Here is a 22,569-nt window from a genome sequence, read left to right as displayed (position 1 = left end):
GTCTTTTGTCAGGTATGCCAAGGTGTGTTCCCTTGTGGCAACAACTGTGCACTGCTTAGGTAAGCACAAGTAAACCCCCCTGGATTGGTCAATGGAAAGACATGTGATACAAGCACTCGTAATCTTTTCTTTCTGCGTGTTCCACTTCCATCACCACACTACTGCACGTCAGCAATCAACATTGATTTTTTTTTCAGTCACATATCAGCGCCAACGTTACTTTAAACTCCCAAAACAGCAACCTTAGTTTCTGGACACGCCCAGCTTTCCTTTTCAAAGAAGTCTGTCCCCCTGTTTAATGTTTTTCCTGCCCTCTGTTGCCATGTTGCCATAGAAATAAGCCCAGACAGGAAGTGACAGCCTCATGCCCATGCAAAGGAGGAAATTTGTTTTGTTGGGTAAACAAATCCAATGCATGAAGGTTCAGACAAAGCTACAAGGACAATAGAGGACGACTGACCTAGCAGGGCTTTTCTCTGAAGAAGTTAGAGGAGCAGAACTTAAGACGGACATTAAACAGAAACACATGAACACATGCTCATTCATTCACCCACGCGCTCATTCCGTCTGGGTGCAATCACACGACTTCTCTCACTTACTCAAACAGTCAGCACTTGTGGGTAAAGCCATCTTTTGCAACCAGAATGTCTGAAGAAAAGCAGCAAACAATCTGTCATTGGACTTATGAAGCAATGAGACCAGACCGATTATAAAGACATACTGTATTTCCATACCCTCTGGCCGTTATTCATGAACATTCATGTGTCCTACTATCCACAACATCATTTTAAAGGAATTCATTAGTTGATTAGCAGAAAAATAATTGAGTAATCCCTTAAGTCATTTTTCAACATTTTCCTTTCCTTTCCTGCTTTTTTTTGTATTTAAAGATTATAAACTGAATATATTTCGGTTTTGAAGAGATATTCAGACACAACAAGCAATTCTATGACAACATTTTTTTTTGGGCAGTTTTCTAATCTATAAAATTTATTGGAACATTACTAAATAATGAAAATAATCATAAATTGCATCCCTTATTTAGTAGCAGTACATAATTAGTGTGATGGGCTGAGATTAAGGGAAATAAAGGGGGCCTTGTTGTTTTTGAGTGTTGTAATTAACATTTTAAATCAAACAGAAATCAGTCAGCTCAGATGACAAGGGTGAATGATCATTAGAGAAGTAAAACAAAAGTGTGATTGATGCCAACGTGACTGAAACCAATGATGAGAGTGGGTGGGGGGTGGGGGGGTACAAAACAGAAACAAATGACCCATCAACACAAAAGGTCACATTAATCATTCAGGATTAACGTAATTTACGTAGGAGTTTACGCTAAACTTTCACCTTGGATGCATTTTCCTTGTCTTTGACTCTTCTAACGTCACTATCTATCTATCTATCTTTATTTTGTTGTATAGTATGTGTATTTATTGTCTGTGTCTGTGTAGTTGTATAGTATGTGTATTTATTGTCTGTGTAGTTGTATAGTATGTGTATTTATTGTCTGTGTAGTTGTATAGTATGTGTATTTATTGTCTGTGTAGTTGTAGTATGTGTATTTATTGTCTGTGTAGTTGTATAGTATGTGTATTTATTGTCTGTGTAGTTGTATAGTATGTGTATTTATTGTCTGTGTAGTTGTATAGTATGTGTATTTATTGTCTGTGTAGTTGTATAGTATGTGTATTTATTGTCTGTGTAGTTGAGCTGCTGCAACACTTGAATTTCCCCCATGATGATCAATAAAGGAATATAATAAAACTCAAATAAAAAAAGGTGTCCGCCCAACCCCTTGACCCCGCCCCCAGAACCATCCTCGACTGTGATTGGCTCAGCAGAGCGTCTGTCACTCCGGCACACTGAGCAGAGCCCGCCTCCTCCACATAGCTCCGACGGTGTGACGAGCAGCAGAAAGCCCGAAGCCAGGTACCGCATGTCTCCATAGGATGCTGTAGCAGAACCGCAGAACCGTAAGCATGTATTCTTTTCTGTCATTAATACTCAGAACTCTTGTGCAATGATCTCGTTGTCTTCTGCTGTTATTGTCCATGTATTGGTTGGACTAAGCTGCACAGTTCATGTCGCTCCTGTCGGGCTTTCGACAGAATTATTAATGGGCTTCCTCATGACATTTGGCACAGTGGTGCTTCCGTGTTTTATATTTATATATGTTTTATATATATGTATGTTTTATATATATATATGTGAGAGCAGGGATCAGGAGCACATGGGGGGAATTATTGGACATTTTGTCTGACAAGTTTTATTTTGCTGTGTTGGCTGTTGGCAACAGGAACTGTGTGTGTGTGTGTGTGTGTGTGTGTGTGTGTGTGTGTGTGTGTGTGTGTGTGTGTGTGTGTGTGTGTGTGTGTGTGTGTGTGTGTGTGTGTGTGTGTGTGTGTGTGTGGGACACCTGTGGGTTCGTCCCCGTGGAGTTTGTCCCCATAACTGGTTGTCTATGCTGACATCATCCCCAGCCATAAGCAGAAGCAATGCATTAAATCTAACATTTATTCTGTGTGTTTTTAGTAGATATTGAGATTATACTGAGGATGGGAGACATTCATTCATAGCTGATTTCTGTAAAGTTATATATTACTCATAGCCTGTGTTTTACATGTACAGTATAGAGGACTGAATGTTTTTCCAGTGGACTATTAGAGCAAAAATGATAAGTTGATTAAGCAATCAGCAGAAATTTAATTGGCAGCAATTCTGATAATCAACTTATTAAGTTATTAAGTAATTTCTTAACTGAATATGCCAAAAAAAGGTTCCAGCTTCTCAAATGTGACTTGTCTTTCCTCGGCTTCCATGATATCTTTGTTTGATGATCTTTATGAACTATTTGTCGAAACAAGACGTTATTCACTTTGGACTTTTTCACTTTTTAATTTTTTTTCTATATGATTTGTTGGTTGCGTCCCTACACACCATACATCATGAAATGATTATGAGCCATTCAGCAGTTTCACTTCATTCTTTTGCTTGAGTGACTGTTTTTTTTAATCATATGGTCAATCAACACGTGGCCTTCTTAGCACCTCATAGTCCAGACTGGATCACTGTGATGATGGCATCGCTATCACTGTGCCCTTCACACGTTGCCAGCAGTGTACCTGAGATATCTTTAACCTTGAAGTTTGCTGTTAACATATCTAAACTGAAGGTGAGGCGGTTTCACAAAACTGTAATCATGTTATAAGAATATTTTTACTTTTAATAATGGAGGAGAAGGATACAACATGGGTTCAATAACAAAACATAACAAAAAACTACTGGTAGTTGTTTATACTTCTAATCTGGCATCTGTAACAATAAGTTTATTAATTGATGAGTCTGAAAATTAACCTGCAACTATTTTGATAATCGATTTAATCATGAAAGTCATTTTTTAAGCAAGATTGCCAGAAAATCTTATTTCCAGCTTTTGTTTAAGGATCCTCAATGTGAGGATGAGCTGATTTTCACTGTTTTATATTATTACAGAATGCCATTAGGTTCTGGAGTGTTGGCCAGTCAAAATTAGACATTTGACGATTTTTTTGAATTTCTCATGTGTCTGACATTTCATAGGCCAAGTGCTAAATCAATCAACAGAGAAATAATTGCCACATTAATTGATAATGCAGATAATCATTAGTTGCAGCCCTAGAACGAGTATACAAGACTAAACCCCTACAGACTTCAGGGGGTGCTAGACCCCCATCTAAAGCGTGATCTCAAGCCAACAGAGGATTGCGCCTTAAGGAATCAATACAATCCATCAGTCAGCTGATTACAGCTCAGCCCAAATGTTTATTCTTGCTGCAACATTTCTGGGCGTAAACATCCAGCATGGCCGACGTGACTCACTGAGTTATCTCTATGTCACTCTCTTTTACACAACACCCACTTAAAAGCTGTTAAATACAGAGCATTCCTGCCTTCGCTAATACACCACAAGTGACCACTCTGAGAAAAAAAAATCCCGCCTCTGATCTCTTATGGTTTTATAAGGCTACAGAATGTTGTGTCCTACTTCCAGCCATGGTCGACACTGACACTTATGTGAAATCATGTTCTGCTGGTAACGGCACAGGGTCTATAAATAGCTCCTTGTTTTATGCCGTCCGATTTGTCTATAAAGAACAAACAAACTGAATATAGTCTTGCCTTTGCCATGGCTTTTTTTTTGTATCCATAGCAACCGGTGATTGAGCAGTTACACAGAGTGTCCCTTGTCTCAGCAGGGAAAAGAGACAGAAGAGAGACATCTTATGTGATGCAGCTTCTCAAAAATACATCGGTCAAGACTCTATGGGCATGCTGGCTCTCAAGATTGTTCTCTTTCTGTCTCTCTTTGAGTGCACATGAAGATAACCGACTGCTGAATGGCATATTGGGGCTGCTTTTTTTACCTCTTTCAACACGCTCTTGATGCCCACATCAGTTTTCCTCTGCCTGCATACAGCCAACGCCGGCACCGTTACTTTTTAGATGGGAAAAAAAAACTGTTAAAAACACTCTGTTGTCATGAAATAAACAAATAATTAGCTCACACACTGCAGCTCTCCAATGTCGACTTATTTATTACACCATAGGTGACGTTTCAAGCACAACTTCTCTTCAACCGACTCCAATAAAAACACCCAGTCGGGCATCTTGTCACAGGTCAGATAAGCTAAGTGCTCCTGCCACCATCCTTTTCAAAACCATATGCGAAAACCCTACTTCCGTGTAAAATTTGGGCGTTTATGTACGAAGTAGCCGGATAATATTGCCAGATGCGAGTCTATATTAAGCCGGATCTGGGTTTAGTAATCAGCGGATCATGCACAGCTTAAACTCGGTAAATCTGTGAAGAAGCTTTAGCGGAATATTCTGACGCTTCATTGGAGGTAGAGACACAGATGAGCCATCTGTGAGGACCTTTTTTTTGCAGTCCCAATCGGCGAGTAATGGGGGTGATGGGTATACAACTATGTGGACTGTTGGATTGATGGCAGTCCTGCTGTTGCAAGAATGTCTACATGCAGAAAACAGATGGATTGGCTGCTATGTCCAAGTCTTTGTGCTTGCCATGCTAGGACTGGAAACTCCAGCTTGACAATTCCTCAGAATTCAGTTGTCTCGAGATCCAGTCATAAAAACCGGTGAACAACAGACGAGGCTTTGCTTAATGAAAGCCACAGGGCGTTCTGTGAATATGTAGTATGCGTTGCCTGTAGCTATGGTGTACATAGTGACTCGGTTGTTTGAGTTTTAGTTGAACGTTGTGTTCCTAAAAGCAGCATTCCTGGAGTGCATCTCAGCCTGTGCACAAAGTTTGTCACGTGAAGGCTTTTGAGGAGCACCGGTGGTTAGCGCGGTGGACATTTTAGGAGGCTGACCACTTTGTTGGTTGCTGGGGATCGGACAAGAAGAAGGAAAAAGTTCCACTCTTGTGTACTCTTGTATTTGCATCTCTGCTCTTGTCTCCTGGTGTTAAGCAGGTCCGTGTTCACCTTAGAAACAGGGCCTATCCTATCAAAAGGGTGAAGCTTAGTTGGGATATATTTTCTCATTGTTAGGTAATTGTTAGGTACTTTCTTTCTTCAGTGCTGTGAAACAGAAAATATGCAGGAAGGGGGAAAAGAAGTAGTTTTAGTTCCTGTACACAGGTTTTAAGTTAGACCGCACAGCACATACCAAATGTTACCTTATTGTGTACCATGCAGGTCCCACTGATATTACACTTTCATACATCCAGACAAAACCATTTCATTTACCGTTATTACCGTTTATCTGTTCTGACGATCCGTCCCTCCCATCAGCTGACCTCATGAACGCTGATTCATGTTTAAAAAAGAAGAGAGAAAAGCACATAAACTTGTCCCTTCCATCACCTTTTAAACCTTTTTTATTCCCTCATTTGGGCCTTGTGACTCTGTGGCATCTTGCGTTGCTGTGAGAATGACCCCTTTCCATCCTAACCGATCATTTACAAGGTGTTTTGCCGTTAATAATTGACTCCCATTACGCAAGACTTGGGACAAAACCCCAGCACACTTCTAGTCTTACAGTGCAGGAGGCACATCGGTGCACAATACTACAGTAATCACTCAGTGGAGGTAAGTAGGGCACTCCGAGGGATGTTCGGGGACTGACATGTCCCTGCTTCATTTACAGATTTTACAGTTCATCTATGGCAGTTCTCGACTAATACACAGCTTTTCGCACAAGCTTTTAAGCTTTTAAAGTGCGGGAGTGTCGTGAGTTGGGGAGTGACACTTCAGACTAAATCTGTGAACAGATGCAGTGGCAGTTTCTTTTTTTAATGTTTTGCTCAAAGGAATTGTTTTGATGCAAACTTTGTTGCTGACGGGGAAAAGGCTGAGGAATGGAAGGCAGAGCCAGGTGTGTTAGGTAAAGAGGTGCCCTTACTCACCACTTATAGTGTTTAGATCACAATTGTATTCCTCAACAAACTCAGTCCGGTGGAAAATGTAACATCCGAGCCCTAAGCTCCTACATTAGTTGCCATTACATCATGTTTCATGGTGGTTGGATGCACATTTTGCTGTTGAGAGGCTAGATTACAGGTGTGTTTTAAACAGGTGTAGATATGTAGAAGTTGGGTGTGAATTCCTGAACCTAACAAACATTCATAAAGCTTCAGTTACAGCTGAAGACGCCAGACATGTCACAGCCTGAAAAGTGTGAAAAACAACCACTTGATGAGCTAATTAAAGCTCATTTGAAGCCAGCTCGAATACATTGTCTGTCCTTTTAGTCTGTGCTCCGAAGCTGTGAAGTGAAGTGGGCTGCCCGTGTGTTTCGGGCCGCTTTTAGCCCAGTGTTGACGGTAGCTAGCTTTGTGTTATGGTGTGTCGGGGGTATCGAAGCACTGAGCACATTCTTTCCTGTTGATGACTCACGTCCTGGGCATGCTACTGACTGTAAGAGAGGCCCTGGGGAACTACAGCACACACACACACGCACACACACACACACACACACACACACACACACACACACACACACACACACACACACACACACACACACACACACACACACACACACACACACACACACACACACACACACACACACACACACACACACACAAAAACCCAAACTGCTAGACTGTTTGCAGAGGATTCAGTGCACTGAAACTCCAAGAGTTTAAGAGTTTTGACTTTACATGTGAGCATATCTTACTGTGTTAATCCACCAGACAGGGATGTGCCTTGCTCGGATGAATGGTACACAAATCCACGTAAACACGCCTGAGGTTAGGACAGTTTCAGCGTACAAAGGGAGTGGCACACATAGAGGTATAATGTACACTGCCAGGTTGGGGCATGTCATTTGTGGCGAGGAGAGGAATGAATGTGACATCTCAGCGAGAATCTGGTGTTCCCTGCTCAAGCCCACGCAACCACTTTGTTATTTTGTGAAGAGCTAACGCAAAAGTCTTCAAGCTAAACAAACCAATTTGGTTAGTTTTTATTGTCTGACTTGTACCGTCTGTGACCTTTTTTAAAGCTTCAGATACATAACATTTCATCAACGCGCGAAGGAAACATTCACATCCGTATCTAAAATGCTGATACAGGAGGAGGAGGCTGGGGAATCAGGGGAATCAGGGGAAGTTACATTTTCTGAAACCTGTCAGTGGTGAAGCTGCAAGGGACCAGTTCTCAGTTTTGCAGAATGCAGATGGAGTGAGCTTTAAATGTTTAGGTGATAGAAATAGGTTAAGCGTCTATTTTCACTAATGTCACATTAACATGGAAATAGAAGTAGCCTCTGGAGTCATAACTGTTATTATTTTTTAATTAAAGCCTTGTTTGTATGATCATCTCCACACGTTTTTTAACACATTGTTGTTTACCAGTGGAACTTTAAAACCTCATAAAACTTGTGTGGTACCACACATACTGACTTTTCTGTTTTGTTTATGTGTGTATTTGTAAGTATCATAGTCCACACAAAGCCAAACTTCAGTCAGAATACATCTGAATTCACATGCAGCAAGTTGAACCCTGAACTGAGTGTTTGTGAGAGCTCATGATAAAGACTTATTTGTCTCTCATGTGTTTTTCTTCCAGATATTTGTGTGTAGCTTCCTTAAAACAAAGATACTTTGGACTTTTGGTCCTAAATTAGGCTGTTCACAGTTAGTCAGACAAACAGTGAGTAAGTGATTCCTCTCTGTTTTTATCCGCCTGGTCCCGCACACTGCCACTGTTCTCATTAAAGATAACCTTTGGACTGCTCTGACATCGGGTCGCTTCTAACCTTTCTCCTCAGTGCCGACTTTGGTGCCGTGACCTTCAAAGGTCAGAGTGATGCTACTGGTGGCTCCGTTGTGATCTCTGCTGCTGCGGTTTCCACAGAAACGAAACAACGGTGGGCAGAAAGCACTCGAGTCGCAAAAAGATGACGACGCAGTCGCCCACTCACAGTGACAGCAGCGGCTCCTCTAAGCACGACAGTAACCAGGTATGTGTGTGTGTGTGTGTGTGTGTGTGTGTGTGGTACTTTAATGTACAGTATGAGAGTTTTTGCTGTGGAAACAAAAAGTGCTTATTGTTAGCATTCAGCTTCTGTTTTTTTTTCTTTTCAGTTCATATCGAAATAGTATCATATCAAATAGTTCAAATTAATTCTATTTATTAAGTGTTGCTCTCTGTGACCAAACGTTAAAGTGTTCCTAGAAATGTAAACACAAACAAATGCATGAAACACAATAGTGCGGTTTCTACCACAAACACTATCGCTGCCACAACAGTGTTGCACTTAAGTGATGTGTGTGATGACGATGTGTTTACTGTTAACATCTTTAGATGGTTTTATTTAAATGGAAATGACTCATACGGTATTGTGCCCGTGTCTCCCTCCAGGACAGCTGGGAGATTGTGGAGGGGCTCAGGGGGGTTCCTGCCAGCATGCAGGAGCCTGACAGACAGGAGGGCTTCCTGCTCAAGAGGAGGAAGTGGCCCATGAAGGGGTGGCATAAGGTGAGCACCTCACACCTCACACCTCACAAGCCCTATTTAAAGCCAAAGACCGCAACAGCATCACAGATCTTCTTACTATAGAACACCGCTGCTGCTTTTCGTGGAACCAAAGAACTGTTTTCTCTCTGAACCTGATTGCTTTTGATACGAAAGGTGTCAGATAGTGAGACATAATGGTCTCTGCATATTTTGTGATGCTTTTAAACTCTGAAGCAAAGCAGACTTTTGTTTTTATTATTCTGCACTGTATTCATCACATGTAGCCGAGCTCTTTAAAAGCACAGATGGTGTTTTTAAACACGGCCCCGTATCCATTTTGGTAAAGAAATAAAGCAACAATGCATTTTAGGTGCAATACTGTACATGGGTGTACGTGTGATTTATTTCCTGATGATACCAGGATTGAACCAGTCATTCTTTCCGGCCTCCCTAAATGTCCAACTAAAGTTCTGACCTGGTATCTTTTAATACCTCAAGCTATTTCCACATTTCCTCCTCTTCACCATTATAGTCCTCTGTATTTCCTCCTTTCCTTTGTTTTCATTCCCAGCCGATTACACTGTAAACCTGACTCATCTTCCTCCCCCTCTTCTGTGTGCTCGCGTATACCTGGAAAGTTCTGCCTTGCAACATGATTAAACAGCCACTTAAATAGACAATATTTTGACCAACAAGGCAGTCTCAAGTACTCTCAAAGTGCTTTATCAGTCTATTCTTCTCTATTTTTTTTGTTATACTGTAAAACAAAAATGAGCAAAGTGTGCTTGTAAGCTGTTGCTATGTCTTTACATGGTCATTATCAATACTGCTGTTCACTTATTTTACTGCTGCTGTTGTGGAAGTTGAATCGCACAGTCATGGGACATCTGTTCATAACGGTACAATGTCTGCGTACCTTTTTTTTTTTTTTTTTTTTTTTATTGGTGTTTTTACTGTCGTATGAGCTAAAAGTGTAAAACTAAACAAAAAAACTGAGTAATGTTATGAAAATATAGTGATTTCAGTTTGATTTCTTCCCACTTAGAGATACTTTGTGTTGGAGAAAGGCATCTTGAAGTACGCAAAGCGTGGAACTGATGTAGGTATTACCTCAAGAGCCCTGTGTCTTGTCATTTTTGCATTTAAACGCGTACAAATTCACTCTAACAAAGTGTTACGTTCACAGCTGAAGAAGGGAAAGCTTCACGGCTGCATCGATGTCGGCCTCTCTGTCATGTCAATCAAGAAGAAGGCCATGTGTATCGACCTGGACACAGAGAATAACATCTATCACTTGAAGGTAACCCCTGACACTCAAGTTTTCTTTTTTTTTTTAATTCAACATGGGTCAGAGATATAGGTGTATGCAAACGCATCAACACCTACGTGCTGTCTCCTTCGTTTACTCTGTCTGTTTCATACAAAGACGCTCACGGCAGCCGTTCTCCCAGTTACTGCTCCCTCCTCATTTGACTTTATGGCCCCCAGGTGAAGTCTCCAGAGCTGTTTGAAGAGTGGATGTCGAAGCTGCGTCATCACCGTGTGTTTAGGCAAAACGAGATTGCCATGTATCCCCACGAGAGGCACCTCTTCAACCCCCACGCCTCCTCCTCCCCCTCCCTCACCGACACCCTAAGAAAAGTACGTTTTTTCCTTTTTTTTAAGATTTGACACAGTAGCGATGTAGTTATGTGAGGTTGCAAATGCCTTTATCCTCTCTCTCTCTTTCTCTCAAACAGAGGGCTACTCTTACTAAGCAGGCGTCAGTCCAGCAGGCAAAGGTCAGTTCTTGGTTGCATTCTTCAGAGGACATGAACAAGTGCTGCAAAGGTAGGTTTATTGTTTGCTATTTCTCTTTGCTTACTTGCCTTACTAATTGTCTCCTGGTTTGCTTGTCTCCTTGCAGTGAATCGTTCATTCTGTCATTGCATGCACCCAAACTTTCATCTAATAATTAAATGTCTTTCACTCAGATTTGGAGGAATGCGAATCGTACATGCTCGAACTCAACCTGCTGCTGAAGAGCATGGAGGTCCTCCACCGGACATACTCAGCCCCAGCCATCAGTGCACTACAAGTAAGCACAGAAACACACATTAAGATAGCCATGCTGCGATTAAATCTGTTCTTTGTCTTAATTTAAGCAATGTGCAGACATATGTAATAACAATGCTTTAGCCAGCTTTGTGTGATGATGGAAAAGGTCTAAAGGCGTAAAGGCCAAACTGGAAGCATTTTAGAAGCATTTCTGTCGTCGGTCACTCATTTTATTCCATCAGCTTATTCCATTTTTATACTTCAAGTCTATTTTTGATGCGTTCCGTGAAGCATTATCTGCACAGGAATCAAACAAGTATCTCATTGTGTGTGTGTTTTGAACATATTTACCGCATCCACATTGATTGATCAAGGCTCTCAGGCTGTTAGCTCGTCTGTTTAACTATAGGCAGATTCCCCTCACTGTCTATGGTGGGTGGGAAAATAAAAAAATAAATGTTTTCCTATTGGGCGGATTGGAAACTATTTTGGTTCAGTAAATGAATCTGCTGCTGAGAGACTGGCAGAGACGTTTACATGCCACTTATGTCCCGCTTCCTTCCAGTGGGGATTGTGTGTAAAATGTCAAATAATGACCTAACTCATGGAATGAATGAAGACTGATAACGACATTACTTTTCTGGATGCTAAGAAAAGAGGAAGTGTTTTTGTTTACTGCTCCCTTAAAGTCTTCTTGTGGTACCACAGGCGTCTAATTATGACATGCCCAAAAAAGAGAAGAGGCCAAGGAGATGGCGATCCAAAAACAATGGCAAAGAAACCAAAGCCACACTACAGGTACATGTGCAGCTTTTCTTTTGATGGTTATTTATTTATTTATTCATTTACTTCATTCAACAGTGTGAATGACGGGGAATTAATGGCTTATCCTTTATCCGTTTTGTTTTTTTTGGTCCACCAGGTACCAAGCTGCATCTCCTCTCAGTCCCCTCGTCTCCACGCCTCCAACCCCAACCTCTCCACCACTGACTCAAACACCCAGGAGGTCTGTCCCGAATCCCCAGACTCGCCTACGGACGCGTCCCGTCTGCAGGAGGACTTCTGCATGCTGGCAAACAACAGTGAGTCCCTGCTGGGGTGTCTGCTAGTCAGCTCAGGAGATGCATTTTTTACTTTAGATTGAAATAAATGGTTGTTTGTGTTTAATGGTAAGATAGTTTCCATGACAACTCTCTGTCTTGCATTTCCTACTTCCCAGTCCACACCACACTGAAGTCAGCCTTTAGTTCCCTAGTATCGGAAAGAGACAGACTGAGGCACGCCATCGACAGGCAGGCCCCACAGCCAGCGCAGGTCATTGGCTTGAAGACCACCTATGCCTCGGTGAGTAGGACTCAAAAATCACAACTGTCCACCAACTATCACCTCAGGTTCATTTTCACTAAACTGACTTCTTATTATCATCAGGAATGTCCAGGAGGGTCTCACTCTTTGGTCCACCAGGTGTCCAATGAGAGCAAAGTGTCCATCCCAGAGTCCATATCAGAGTTTTTTGATGCTCAGGAGTACCTCCTCTCCTCTTCCTCTTCCGAGAATGAGGTGAGACACCGTCTACTACTTTACTCTCTGTGTTTGAAGCCAAATGCTTTGGTCTATTAATCAATTAATTGTTTAGTCTACAAACCGTTAGAAATTGGGAAAAATATCTTTCACAATTTAAAGGTGGCATGTTGAAAATTGACTTATTTTGTTGGTTTAAATTAATGTTAAGCAGATAAAGTTGCAGATGAACCATGAAAATTCTTCGCTTTATAAATTATATTTAAAATCGATTATAAAGAATAAAGATTGTTGAGCATAATCAATTTATTTACTACATGTTTCGGCGCTACAGTGGTCATACAAATCAAGTTCAAGTCTTATAAAGGGTTAATCGTGCAGGAAAGGTAATCTGTGTATTTTGACTATGACTACTGTCCCAACACGGCCACCTTTAAATTAACACAACTAATACTGAAGAGTCACAACAAACACTCTCTACACTGGGTGAATTTTTTTAATTTTCCATTGTGATGACGAATGTCTTTTTGTTTGTTTATTATTGTCCTTTGATTATATGTTCTTGCCGGTAGCTGACCTTTCATCGTTGACTTTCTGTCTCCAGGTCTCTGATGATGACTCGTACATTAGTGATGTCAGTGACAGCATGTCCATGGATACCTACAGCAACGAGGGAGGCAGTGTGAGACACAACTCTGGTACATGATACAGTTACACGTTCAGTGTGTGTGTGTGTGGTGTGTGTGTGTGTGTGTGTGTGTGTGTGTGTGTGTGTGTGTGTGGACATTATCTCACTAAACAGAGAGAAAGACAGTGCAAACACATCTTATTCTGTCAAAAAGAGGCCGAGCTTGTCTCTCCTAGGGCACTTGACTGACTGTGACTATACTGTCATTGAAATGACTGACTTGCTCAGAGAATGTGTTGAATATGACCACTGCCAACTCTAGAAGCGTTTACAAACTCACTACCATGTTTCCTCGCATAGTATGAGACAAAGCATCTGTTTACACTCATCATTAATTCACTGCTGCAGATGGTGTTGCTTTTTTTTTTTTTCTTGACTGCTTAAACCTTTGCTTCCAAGTGCCCACAACATGTAAAAACGTTGCAAATAGAAATATTGCTTTTCACCTGGTTTAGAAACAGAGATATGGAGAGAGTAAAGCTGGCAGGGAAAGGGTTTTTCAGACCGTGTTATATAGGTTTTCTGAAGGCTTATTATTATTATTATATTCCTTTATTGATCCCCATGGGGGAAATTCGAGTATGTCAGTGTGTTGGAATATTTATACTGAAGCTGATAAAAATACAATCTTTTTTCAGTATTTTGATTTGTATAATTGAATTCAACCATTTTCAATTCTAAAAAACACACTTATTCAGTCAAACAGTTCAAAGTATCTTATAGAATTTACTTATATGGCTCTCAAACAGCATTTAGCCCATGTCGCGGCATTACAATGTGCCACTTTAACAGGTCTGTTGCATTTTGTTCACATTTGGGTGAAACAAATTTGATGCTGGCTTAAAGTGCCACCTCTATAGCTACAACATGTCTTGTCTCAATCAAATCCCCTTAGAACACCAAAGGTTTTATTGACACTTGATTTTACACTATGTACACCACCTCTTGTCACTATCCTAGTCTTATTCTAATCTCACACTATTCTCCTCAAGTTAGCAGCGTGGTGACCGTGGCTCGTCGGCGCTCCACGCTGCCCTCCACCAGCCCCACCAGCAGCGTGAGCCTGTGGAACATCCTGAGGAACAACATCGGTAAGGACCTGTCCAAGGTGGCCATGCCAGTGCAGCTCAATGAGCCGCTCAACACCCTGCAGAGGCTGTGCGAGGAGCTGGAGTACAGTGAGCTGCTGGACACCGCCAACAACACCCAAGACCCTTACCAGCGCATGGTGAGAGGAAGGCAAACACACACACACACACACACACACACACACACACACACACACACACACACACACACACACACACACACACACACACACACACACACACACACAAACAGGAAAGAGATAGATAGAGAAATGTAAGCATGTTCTATTGCTAACGTAACAGTTGAGAGAGGATCTAATGTACACACAGTTATTTATACACATGCACAACTAAAGCACCGAAACAGATGAACGGATGGAAACATGATCATCAAAGTAGCTTTAGCAAAAAGCTCTTCCTTAGGAAGATTTTTAAAACCTACACTGATGTTTGTCTTTTGCTCTGTGTGCACTTCAGCGAGAGGCTTTTATAAATATTACATTTTTAGAAACGAAGCTTTTGATCTTCTTTTTCTTCCTGGTTCTATTTATAACACTATTTTATCAGAGTTAGTTTCAAAGATACAAAAGCGTCATGTGGTAAGTCTCTCACATATACATACTGTATAATATACAACACACGGTACTAACAGGTAATTGTAATTATACATACTTGTACACAAATACACATTTACCTCTACCTAAAGTTGTGTCATGTATGAATATGCCAGAAAAATGTCCCGATTCAAAGTATATCAAATGTAGTTTGCCAGAACAGCAGGATGTCCTACTGCATCTGTTGGCAGTTTTCGTTTTTACGAGTCAGCGTGCCTTTCTGGCTGTTCTGACCAACTGAACAGCTGATACATGATCAAAAGAGTCAAAGTTCAAGGTGCAATGTGATGAGGAAGTAGTATGTCCCAATACTTCATGCAACATTACCTGCTTTGTAAGGGCTGCTGCGGTATGGACTAAAAGTAAGAAGATAAAGTATGTGATTTGGAATGCAGCTACGTCATGCAATAGTCCCGAGTTAACAAAGTCGGTGGTGTCACACACCATACATGTACACACATACATGTACACAGAATCATCAAGACAAAACCAATACTTTGAATACTCCCATGTAACACGTCATTCTCCCTCTGATTTTCTGTGCAGGTGTATGTCGCCACGTTTGCAATATCCGCATATGCATCCACGTACCATCGAGCAGGAAGTAAGCCCTTTAACCCTGTCCTTGGAGAGACGTACGAGTGTGACAGACCTGATAAAAGCTTCAGGTTTATAGCTGAACAGGTAGAAGTCACACGGTTCACAACACACACATGACTCACTGACTCACTCACTCAATACACTCCCTTTTTAGGATTGGCTACTTTTCAGTTTAATCCACAAGTGATTAAAATCAAATGCAAATTAAATGTGATGCAGATTTTGTATCACTCTAATTAGAAGAAGGATTCCCCAACAAAATGACCATTTGTATAACAAAAACTCACTGGGTACTGCCTTGAATTCTAGAAGAAAACTGTTTTTCTTGCACTGCCTTTGCATTGAACCAAGAATTTAAAAAAACGAGACACTTCTTGATGAATTGATGTAAATGGTGGCCTCATTTAACAACAGCAAAACTACAACAAAACATCAGTTTAGAAACCACTCATCACAACTCGTGCAGTATAATCCTGAGTCTCATTTATCCAGTCGAATACTCACTACTACCACGTGCATCTTCGCTAAAACCTTACTATTTAAAACACTTCTGATTGGCACAGATACGATAAACAGCCTCAAGCTTGCTCAGGTGCAATATACTTATGTGTTTTGTATAGCAAGGTTTAGTGAATATGCATGTATTTGGGAAGTATTAAGCATACGGTTGGATAAATGAGACTTGGATTAAACTGCACAAGTTGTGTGAGAGTTTGTGAAAGGATTTTTGCTACAGTTTTGCCCCAATTTACTTCAATTGGTGCTTTGATTGTTCATTCACTGTGGAGGCACGAGAGGAAAAAAACATTTTCTTTAAGAATTCGAGGTAACTTGGGGTGAGTAATTGAAATGCAACTGGTCGTTTTGTGGGTAAAGTATGCCTTTAATTCAAATGTGCTACTATTATTTTTATGTTTAGATTTGTTATTGTCAAATGCATTGTCGCCGTGGTCAGGTTGTCTCATGTCAGAGGTGTCAGTGAAGGTCTTGTGCATTGGTAGAACAGCGCCCTCTTCCTGTTGCATTCTTTAAAGCAGCTCACACGACCTCTTTAAATCAAATCTAGTAGCAAACAATATAAAGCAGAGAAGTCGGGCACTGACCTGCCATTCATCTCTGTGGGCCTTGTTTGTTTACAGTTATTATACTGATCTCTCAAAATAAATGTAGTAATGGTTTAAAGCTGGCATAAAAGGTTCTATGTTTCCCCTTCCCCACCTTTTTGTTTGGACTGATTCATGGTAGAGTCCGCTGTGTAAAAGCCTTTGAGAGAGTTCACTTTATCTCATCTTGTATCTCTTCTCTCCTTTTCCCAGGTGAGTCATCACCCACCTGTGTCAGCATGCCACTCTGATTCAAGGAACTTCACCTTTTGGCAAGGTGAGCAGGAGAGAGCATGTTTGGAATAAACATCTCATTTTTGTCTGGGCTTATGTGTTCATCGCTGCCACCGCGCCTTTTTGTTTCTGAGTGTTTCACACACGCTGTAGGTTATATTTAAGGTGGAAAGTGGTGTTGTGGAAGATTAAGTGACCGAAGTTAACCTCCCGTTGCCTTGGTGATCACTCTGTGACCTTCCATTGAATGAGTGTTTGATACTTTATGTACATACTCTAACTAAATTAATGTGCAGATTAAACCAACGTGACCTCATTTTTAAACTCTTGTATGTTGTTCAAGAACAAAGACGCTGCTGCTTTTGTTTGCATATGAATAAAGACTTATAAAGAAACGCTGCTGTTTACTGAAGAGACTAGATAAAGCCTTGAATATTTACATTAAGAACAAGCACTCACCTGTTGTTTGGCAACCCCTTTATTTTATTTTTATTTTTATTTTTTAGATGTTCGATGGAAAAATAAGTTCTGGGGAAAATCCATGGAAATTGTTCCCATGGGAACCACACATGTCACACTACCTGCGTAAGTCTTTGACTCCTTAACAAATTGTGTGAGGGTGTGTGTTTGAATGTGCATTAGTGTTTACACTCTTGCATGTTTAGTGTGAGTGTCCACGTCATTGTTAATATTGTAGGCTAAAGGTGTGTGTATTAGGAATGAATCAGCTTGCATATTGAGCACAGTATGTGTGTGTGTGGTTTTTTTTCTCCAGGTTTGGGGACCACTACGAATGGAACAAAGTGACGTCGTGCATCCATAACATCCTGAGCGGTCAGCGCTGGATCGAACACTACGGAGAGATGTCCATCAAAAATCTCAACAGTGACGCCTGCCAGTGTAAAGTCACATTTGTCAAGGTTAGGAAACGCATATATTTAATTACTATTATATTACTATATAATAGTACTACTATAATACTACTATATTTAATTATTATCCAGTGGATTTCTTGTGTTTTTCTAAATGTACTTAGCAACTGTTACTGTTGTTTCTCCCCTATTAGTATGAACTGGTTTGTCACAATCACATGAAACTGTGTCAGACTTTTGTAATCATTACAGTTGCTTCATAATCCTCTGAACATGAACAGACACTTATGTTTCTTCATTTGAAAAAGATGACTGTAGTTTTCTGTAATGCAGTGCTTCCTCTAAGCATTCCGTACGATCAGCGCTATCAAGGCAAACAGCACCACCTTCTGGACAAAGATGGGAGCTGAATTTTTTTAAACCATGCGCATTCCAAACCCCTTAAACCCTGACCTAAATCATAAAATATTTATCACACAAATAAAATGTGATACTTGGGATGTCTTCTCTCATTTTGTGTAAGATATTTCTTCCATCTCACACATAAAAACAATTCCCTCTTTTTATTTTTTTCTTAGGCGAGGTCATGGAGCTCTACAGTGAACGAGATAGAGGGCGTGGTCACAGATTCAAATGGAAAAGTTGTACACTCCATCTTTGGAAAATGGCACGAGTCCGTTTTCCAAGGAGACCCACCTTCTGCCACGTGTATCTGGAGAGCAAGTGAGTGATTGGTCCCTTGGAATGTCAGTATAATGTTTTTACAATAGTTCCTTCAAGCAAACAACACGGGGCGGCTGTGGCGTAGTGGAGAGCAAGTGGAGAGCAAGGTAGTTCGATACCCGGCTTCAGCAGTCGATGTGTCCTTGGGCAAGACACTTAACCCCAAGTTGCTCCCGAAGGCTTGCCATCGGTGTGGACTGGATGTTGCATGAATGTTAGTTAGAGGCCTACCTTGCATGGTAGCCCTGTCATCAGTGTGTGAATGGGTGAATGATATGTAATATACTACTGATTGTAAGTCGCTTTGGATAAAAGCGTCTGCTAAATGACTGTAATGTAATGTAATGTAATGACTGACTGTAATGTAACACAACTTCATTTGTTAATTTGTGTTTGTGTGTGTGTAGACCCCATGCCAGTGGAACAAGACCAGTACTATGGCTTCACCCAGTTTGCAGTGGAGTTAAATGAGCTGGACTCCCCTCTGAGACCTCTTCTGCCCCCCACGGACACACGCTTCAGGCCGGACCAGAGGTTGACACTCTTAAGTTCTCTTGGCCTGCACACAGACATCATCCCTACACATTTAAAAAACTTTACACCTTATTACTTAGGTTACTGTTTAACCTTGTATTGTAGTCTAATGGGTTTTACAGATGACCCTGTAGTCTTAATGGACTCAAAGCTGCCAAATGTTTTTTTTACAAACATGATTTTGTTTGCCAAGATCTGGTAGAACCCACGTGGTGTGAAACAGTACGTCTGAAATATAAAGTAACCATGGCAGCAGACTATGAGAGTTTAGATCCAGGGGAATGAAGACCCAATAATAATTGTTCACTCATGTAGAGATTTTATTTTGTACAATTTTGGACCCCAACAAATACATTCGTGTGTGTCTTAGGTTGGATTAATAAAAGCAATATAAAAGTGAATTAAAAAATGAGTTAGTGGACCAAAAAAAATGTAAAAAGTCTCATAGAAATCTCTTCAGCTACATTATTCTTGTTGTAATGCCATTAGACAATCTTTTTACAATATAAATGCAAAAAATCATTTTTCACAGAGTCATTTTGACAGTAGGAAAACGACGAGGTTTGCAGTTGGATTGAATTGAGTTTCATGGTCCTGGTATAGTGCGTGCCGGCTCACCGTCACCCTGTCATGGATTACTGAGGCACTTAAGTAGAACGAAGCCATTTAAGGAGTTTTCACTGCAGGAACTTTCCCAGGGGACCAGAAACCTTTTTGAGGAATTTAGGAATTAAACCTGAATCTAAATTTAGGTCCTGCAGGATTCATTACATCAAACTCAAAAGATTAAAGTCAAGCAACAGTAAATACAAACAACAGGAGGAATCTGTGTTGTGGTATTCTCATGTGAAAATTGCTTTCCAAACACAGTTGCCATTTTTAAATATGCGACAGGTTGAATTTGAATCTTTATTGTTCCTCAGATGAGATGAAAATGCAATCAGGGAATGCTCAAAAGCAACTTTTTTTTATTTCCTGAGATTGCTGCAACCTTTTGGTCAAAGAGGGGCTAGTGTTTATGTTGTCAGTATACCTGAGCTTTTTTCCCACTATGATAAGTCAAAAATCTACAGCTTCTGTACCAAAGTAATACACTCAAAATATTAAGTACAACAATTTAGCAGCTCAATTGCCACAGGAACATAAATTCACCTGAAACTAACACAGCTACCTTCTACCCTGAGGGGGCAAAGCAAGAATGTTCCAGTTTGAGAAAATATGGGACGAATGGTGACCAAATTTCTGACTCACTCTCTCTTGTTATCTTCGTCCAGGCTGTTGGAGGAGGGGAACACAGAAGGAGCCGAGGAGCAAAAACAGAGGATAGAGCAGCTCCAGAGGGAGAGGAGGAAAGTGCTGCAGGAAAACAACATGATGCACCAGCCACGCTTTTTCAAGTACGCTGCCGATTTCATGTCCGTGTGCGTGTGTGTCTTTGTGTGCGATCAGACACAGTGTTGGCGCAGGCTTTTCCACTAAATTGGTTTGTCGCATATGAACGGAGACCGACTCTGTAGCAGCCACTGTGTCTCGTGTGTTTATACGAGCAGATACTGGATGCCTGTGGTTTCTTACCTCACACAAATGTTTAATCAACTGGTTGAAACTAACTGTTTAGAAGAGTGAAGAATGACATCATGCGATATGAATGTAGAATTTAAACAAGGGCTAGAATTGAAATAGTGTTGGTTGTATGTAAACAAAAAAGTACAGGCAGTCTTTTTGTAAGTTTAGAACGCAAAAATTCCTGAAATCATTGGAAAATATAAAAGGGCTGAATACAAACCAGAGGATCTGCAACCTTTTGAAATGGCAATCGCTTGGGAGACGAGTACAATCAGATAAGCCAAGAGTTATTTGTAAACTATGTACCTTTTTCAAGAATGTCCTTCCTCCTTATTAAGTGACATCTGTTGCACTTTAGCCATGCGATGGGCCATCGTTTTCTTATAATTGTATGTTGTTTGTGATTATGGCCCTGAGCCACAAAGAACATCTAATAAATGTCACAGTCTGTGGACTTGTGATGAACACACTGGGTTGTTAGGATAACTGTTGGGCTCATCATGACAACAAAAAAGGATTTTCCACTCATTTCACTGTCCATTACATCAGATCTATTACATAATGTATTGCAACTCATCACTCCTCAGATCCTCTATTGATTGTAAAGTTGTAGTTTTACACAGACTATTTAAAATACAATCCTCCCTCACATTCCTAGATATTTTAGCTTATTGAACGATGTTGTACACATAGTTAGGACATTTTTCTGACATAAACTGTCTTATCTAGGCTCGCCTACAGAATATTATGAACATTATAAAGACACAAACTTTTGGGATAATTTAAATGATGTCTTTATTGTTTTATATTATTCTGGAAACTGATATGGTATAGGCTGTACATTCGATAGGTATCATTTAATATAAATATGATAATCATTCAAGATGCATCAATCATTAAGTGATTTGTTCTGTGTTGACAGGAAGTCAGACAATGACACGTGGGTGAGCAACAACTCCTACTGGGAGCAGCGCAGAGACCCTGGCTTCAGTAAAATAGACTTACCTGTGTTGTGGTGACCTCTGGATTTTACCAAACCTCTTGACGACAACTTATCATCGAGAGGGAAGTATAAAACTGAACTGAGACCAGCCTCCAAGTGCCCTGACCTGCTTAACATGAGTTACCCCATGTCAGGGTAACCCAAACCTATATGGACAAACCTGCTTCCTCTTTCAGGACTGAGCAGAGCCTGTAGAACTTCTGTTTTGTTTCTCCTATTCTCATAACTGTAATTGACAAAGCGTCAGTGTAAAGATTCATATCATGTTGTGTTGCATTTACCAAAGTGCCTTTTATTGCAGTGCCTCACTCAATCAACTGCTGTAGCAGTTATGCAAAAACACTTTTATTCTAGAGACTTTAAATACTTGTTTGGATGATGTGAGTATGATATGTGGACTTCACTGGAGAGAAAAGGATCAAGGTTGGGAGTGAACTTCCTCCATCCAGTCAGCATCGTGACCCAAGGATTTTGACATGACATAAACCAAAAGCTGATCAGATGTTCTGATTATAAATGAGACTTTAGCCTTTTTCAGTATGCTGCCTTGTTATAATGAGTCATGATGTCATAAGGCTGTGGATAATGTTTATCAATGAGGAAAACAACAATGATGCTCTATGTTTAAAAAAAGATAATAAACTGTACAATGGATGGACAAGTTATGGTGTGTCACACTTTGTTTTTGTATGCATAAGGGATAAACAACAATTGATTTAGCTTGTTTCACTCAATGCCACAAATGAGTCTCTTCCAAAGTAAGTATCATCAAAAAATGTCCCTCTTTTGAGACATTCTAAGTGAAAGCTTTGGATAAAAGCGTCTGCTAAATGACTGTAATGTAATGTAATGTAAAGATACGGAAACATTAATGGCATAAGAGATTTGATTTAGGCAAAAGCAACACAGAAAACCAGCAAAGAAAACCTTTCTGAAACTGTTTGCTGTTGAAATAAAGTTTATGTATAATATGTTGGAAACCAATCAATAGAACATGTGACGTTAATTATT

The 22,569-nt window shown here is 40.5% G+C and overlaps 1 protein-coding gene across 2 annotated transcripts; it reads left to right on the top strand.

The window, feature by feature from the left end:
• The first annotated feature begins 1,903 nt into the window (after positions 1–1,903).
• Positions 1,904–22,211, top strand: LOC129096823 (oxysterol-binding protein-related protein 3-like). 2 transcript variants are annotated; one of them, XM_054605496.1, is made up of 22 exons: positions 1,904–1,976; positions 8,287–8,478; positions 8,880–8,996; positions 10,021–10,074; positions 10,162–10,275; positions 10,464–10,616; positions 10,715–10,805; positions 10,949–11,052; positions 11,721–11,810; positions 11,935–12,094; positions 12,232–12,356; positions 12,441–12,572; positions 13,138–13,231; positions 14,214–14,449; positions 15,470–15,607; positions 16,840–16,903; positions 17,367–17,445; positions 17,636–17,780; positions 18,311–18,455; positions 18,863–18,989; positions 20,264–20,386; positions 21,478–22,211. In XM_054605496.1, the coding sequence occupies exons 2-22, from the start codon at positions 8,416–8,418 to the stop codon at positions 21,572–21,574; spliced, it is 2,451 nt and encodes an 816-aa protein (XP_054461471.1). In that variant the 5' UTR covers positions 1,904–1,976; positions 8,287–8,415; the 3' UTR covers positions 21,575–22,211. The 2 variants fall into 2 exon arrangements, with proteins under 2 accessions (XP_054461471.1, XP_054461470.1); XM_054605495.1 differs by having other exon boundaries at positions 12,232–12,572.
• Positions 22,212–22,569: the final 358 nt, after the last annotated feature.

Source organism: Anoplopoma fimbria, chromosome 10 (genome assembly GCF_027596085.1).
Source record: "Anoplopoma fimbria isolate UVic2021 breed Golden Eagle Sablefish chromosome 10, Afim_UVic_2022, whole genome shotgun sequence".
Classification (NCBI taxonomy): Eukaryota; Metazoa; Chordata; class Actinopteri; order Perciformes; family Anoplopomatidae; genus Anoplopoma; species Anoplopoma fimbria.
This window is presented reverse-complemented; position numbering and strand designations above follow the sequence as displayed.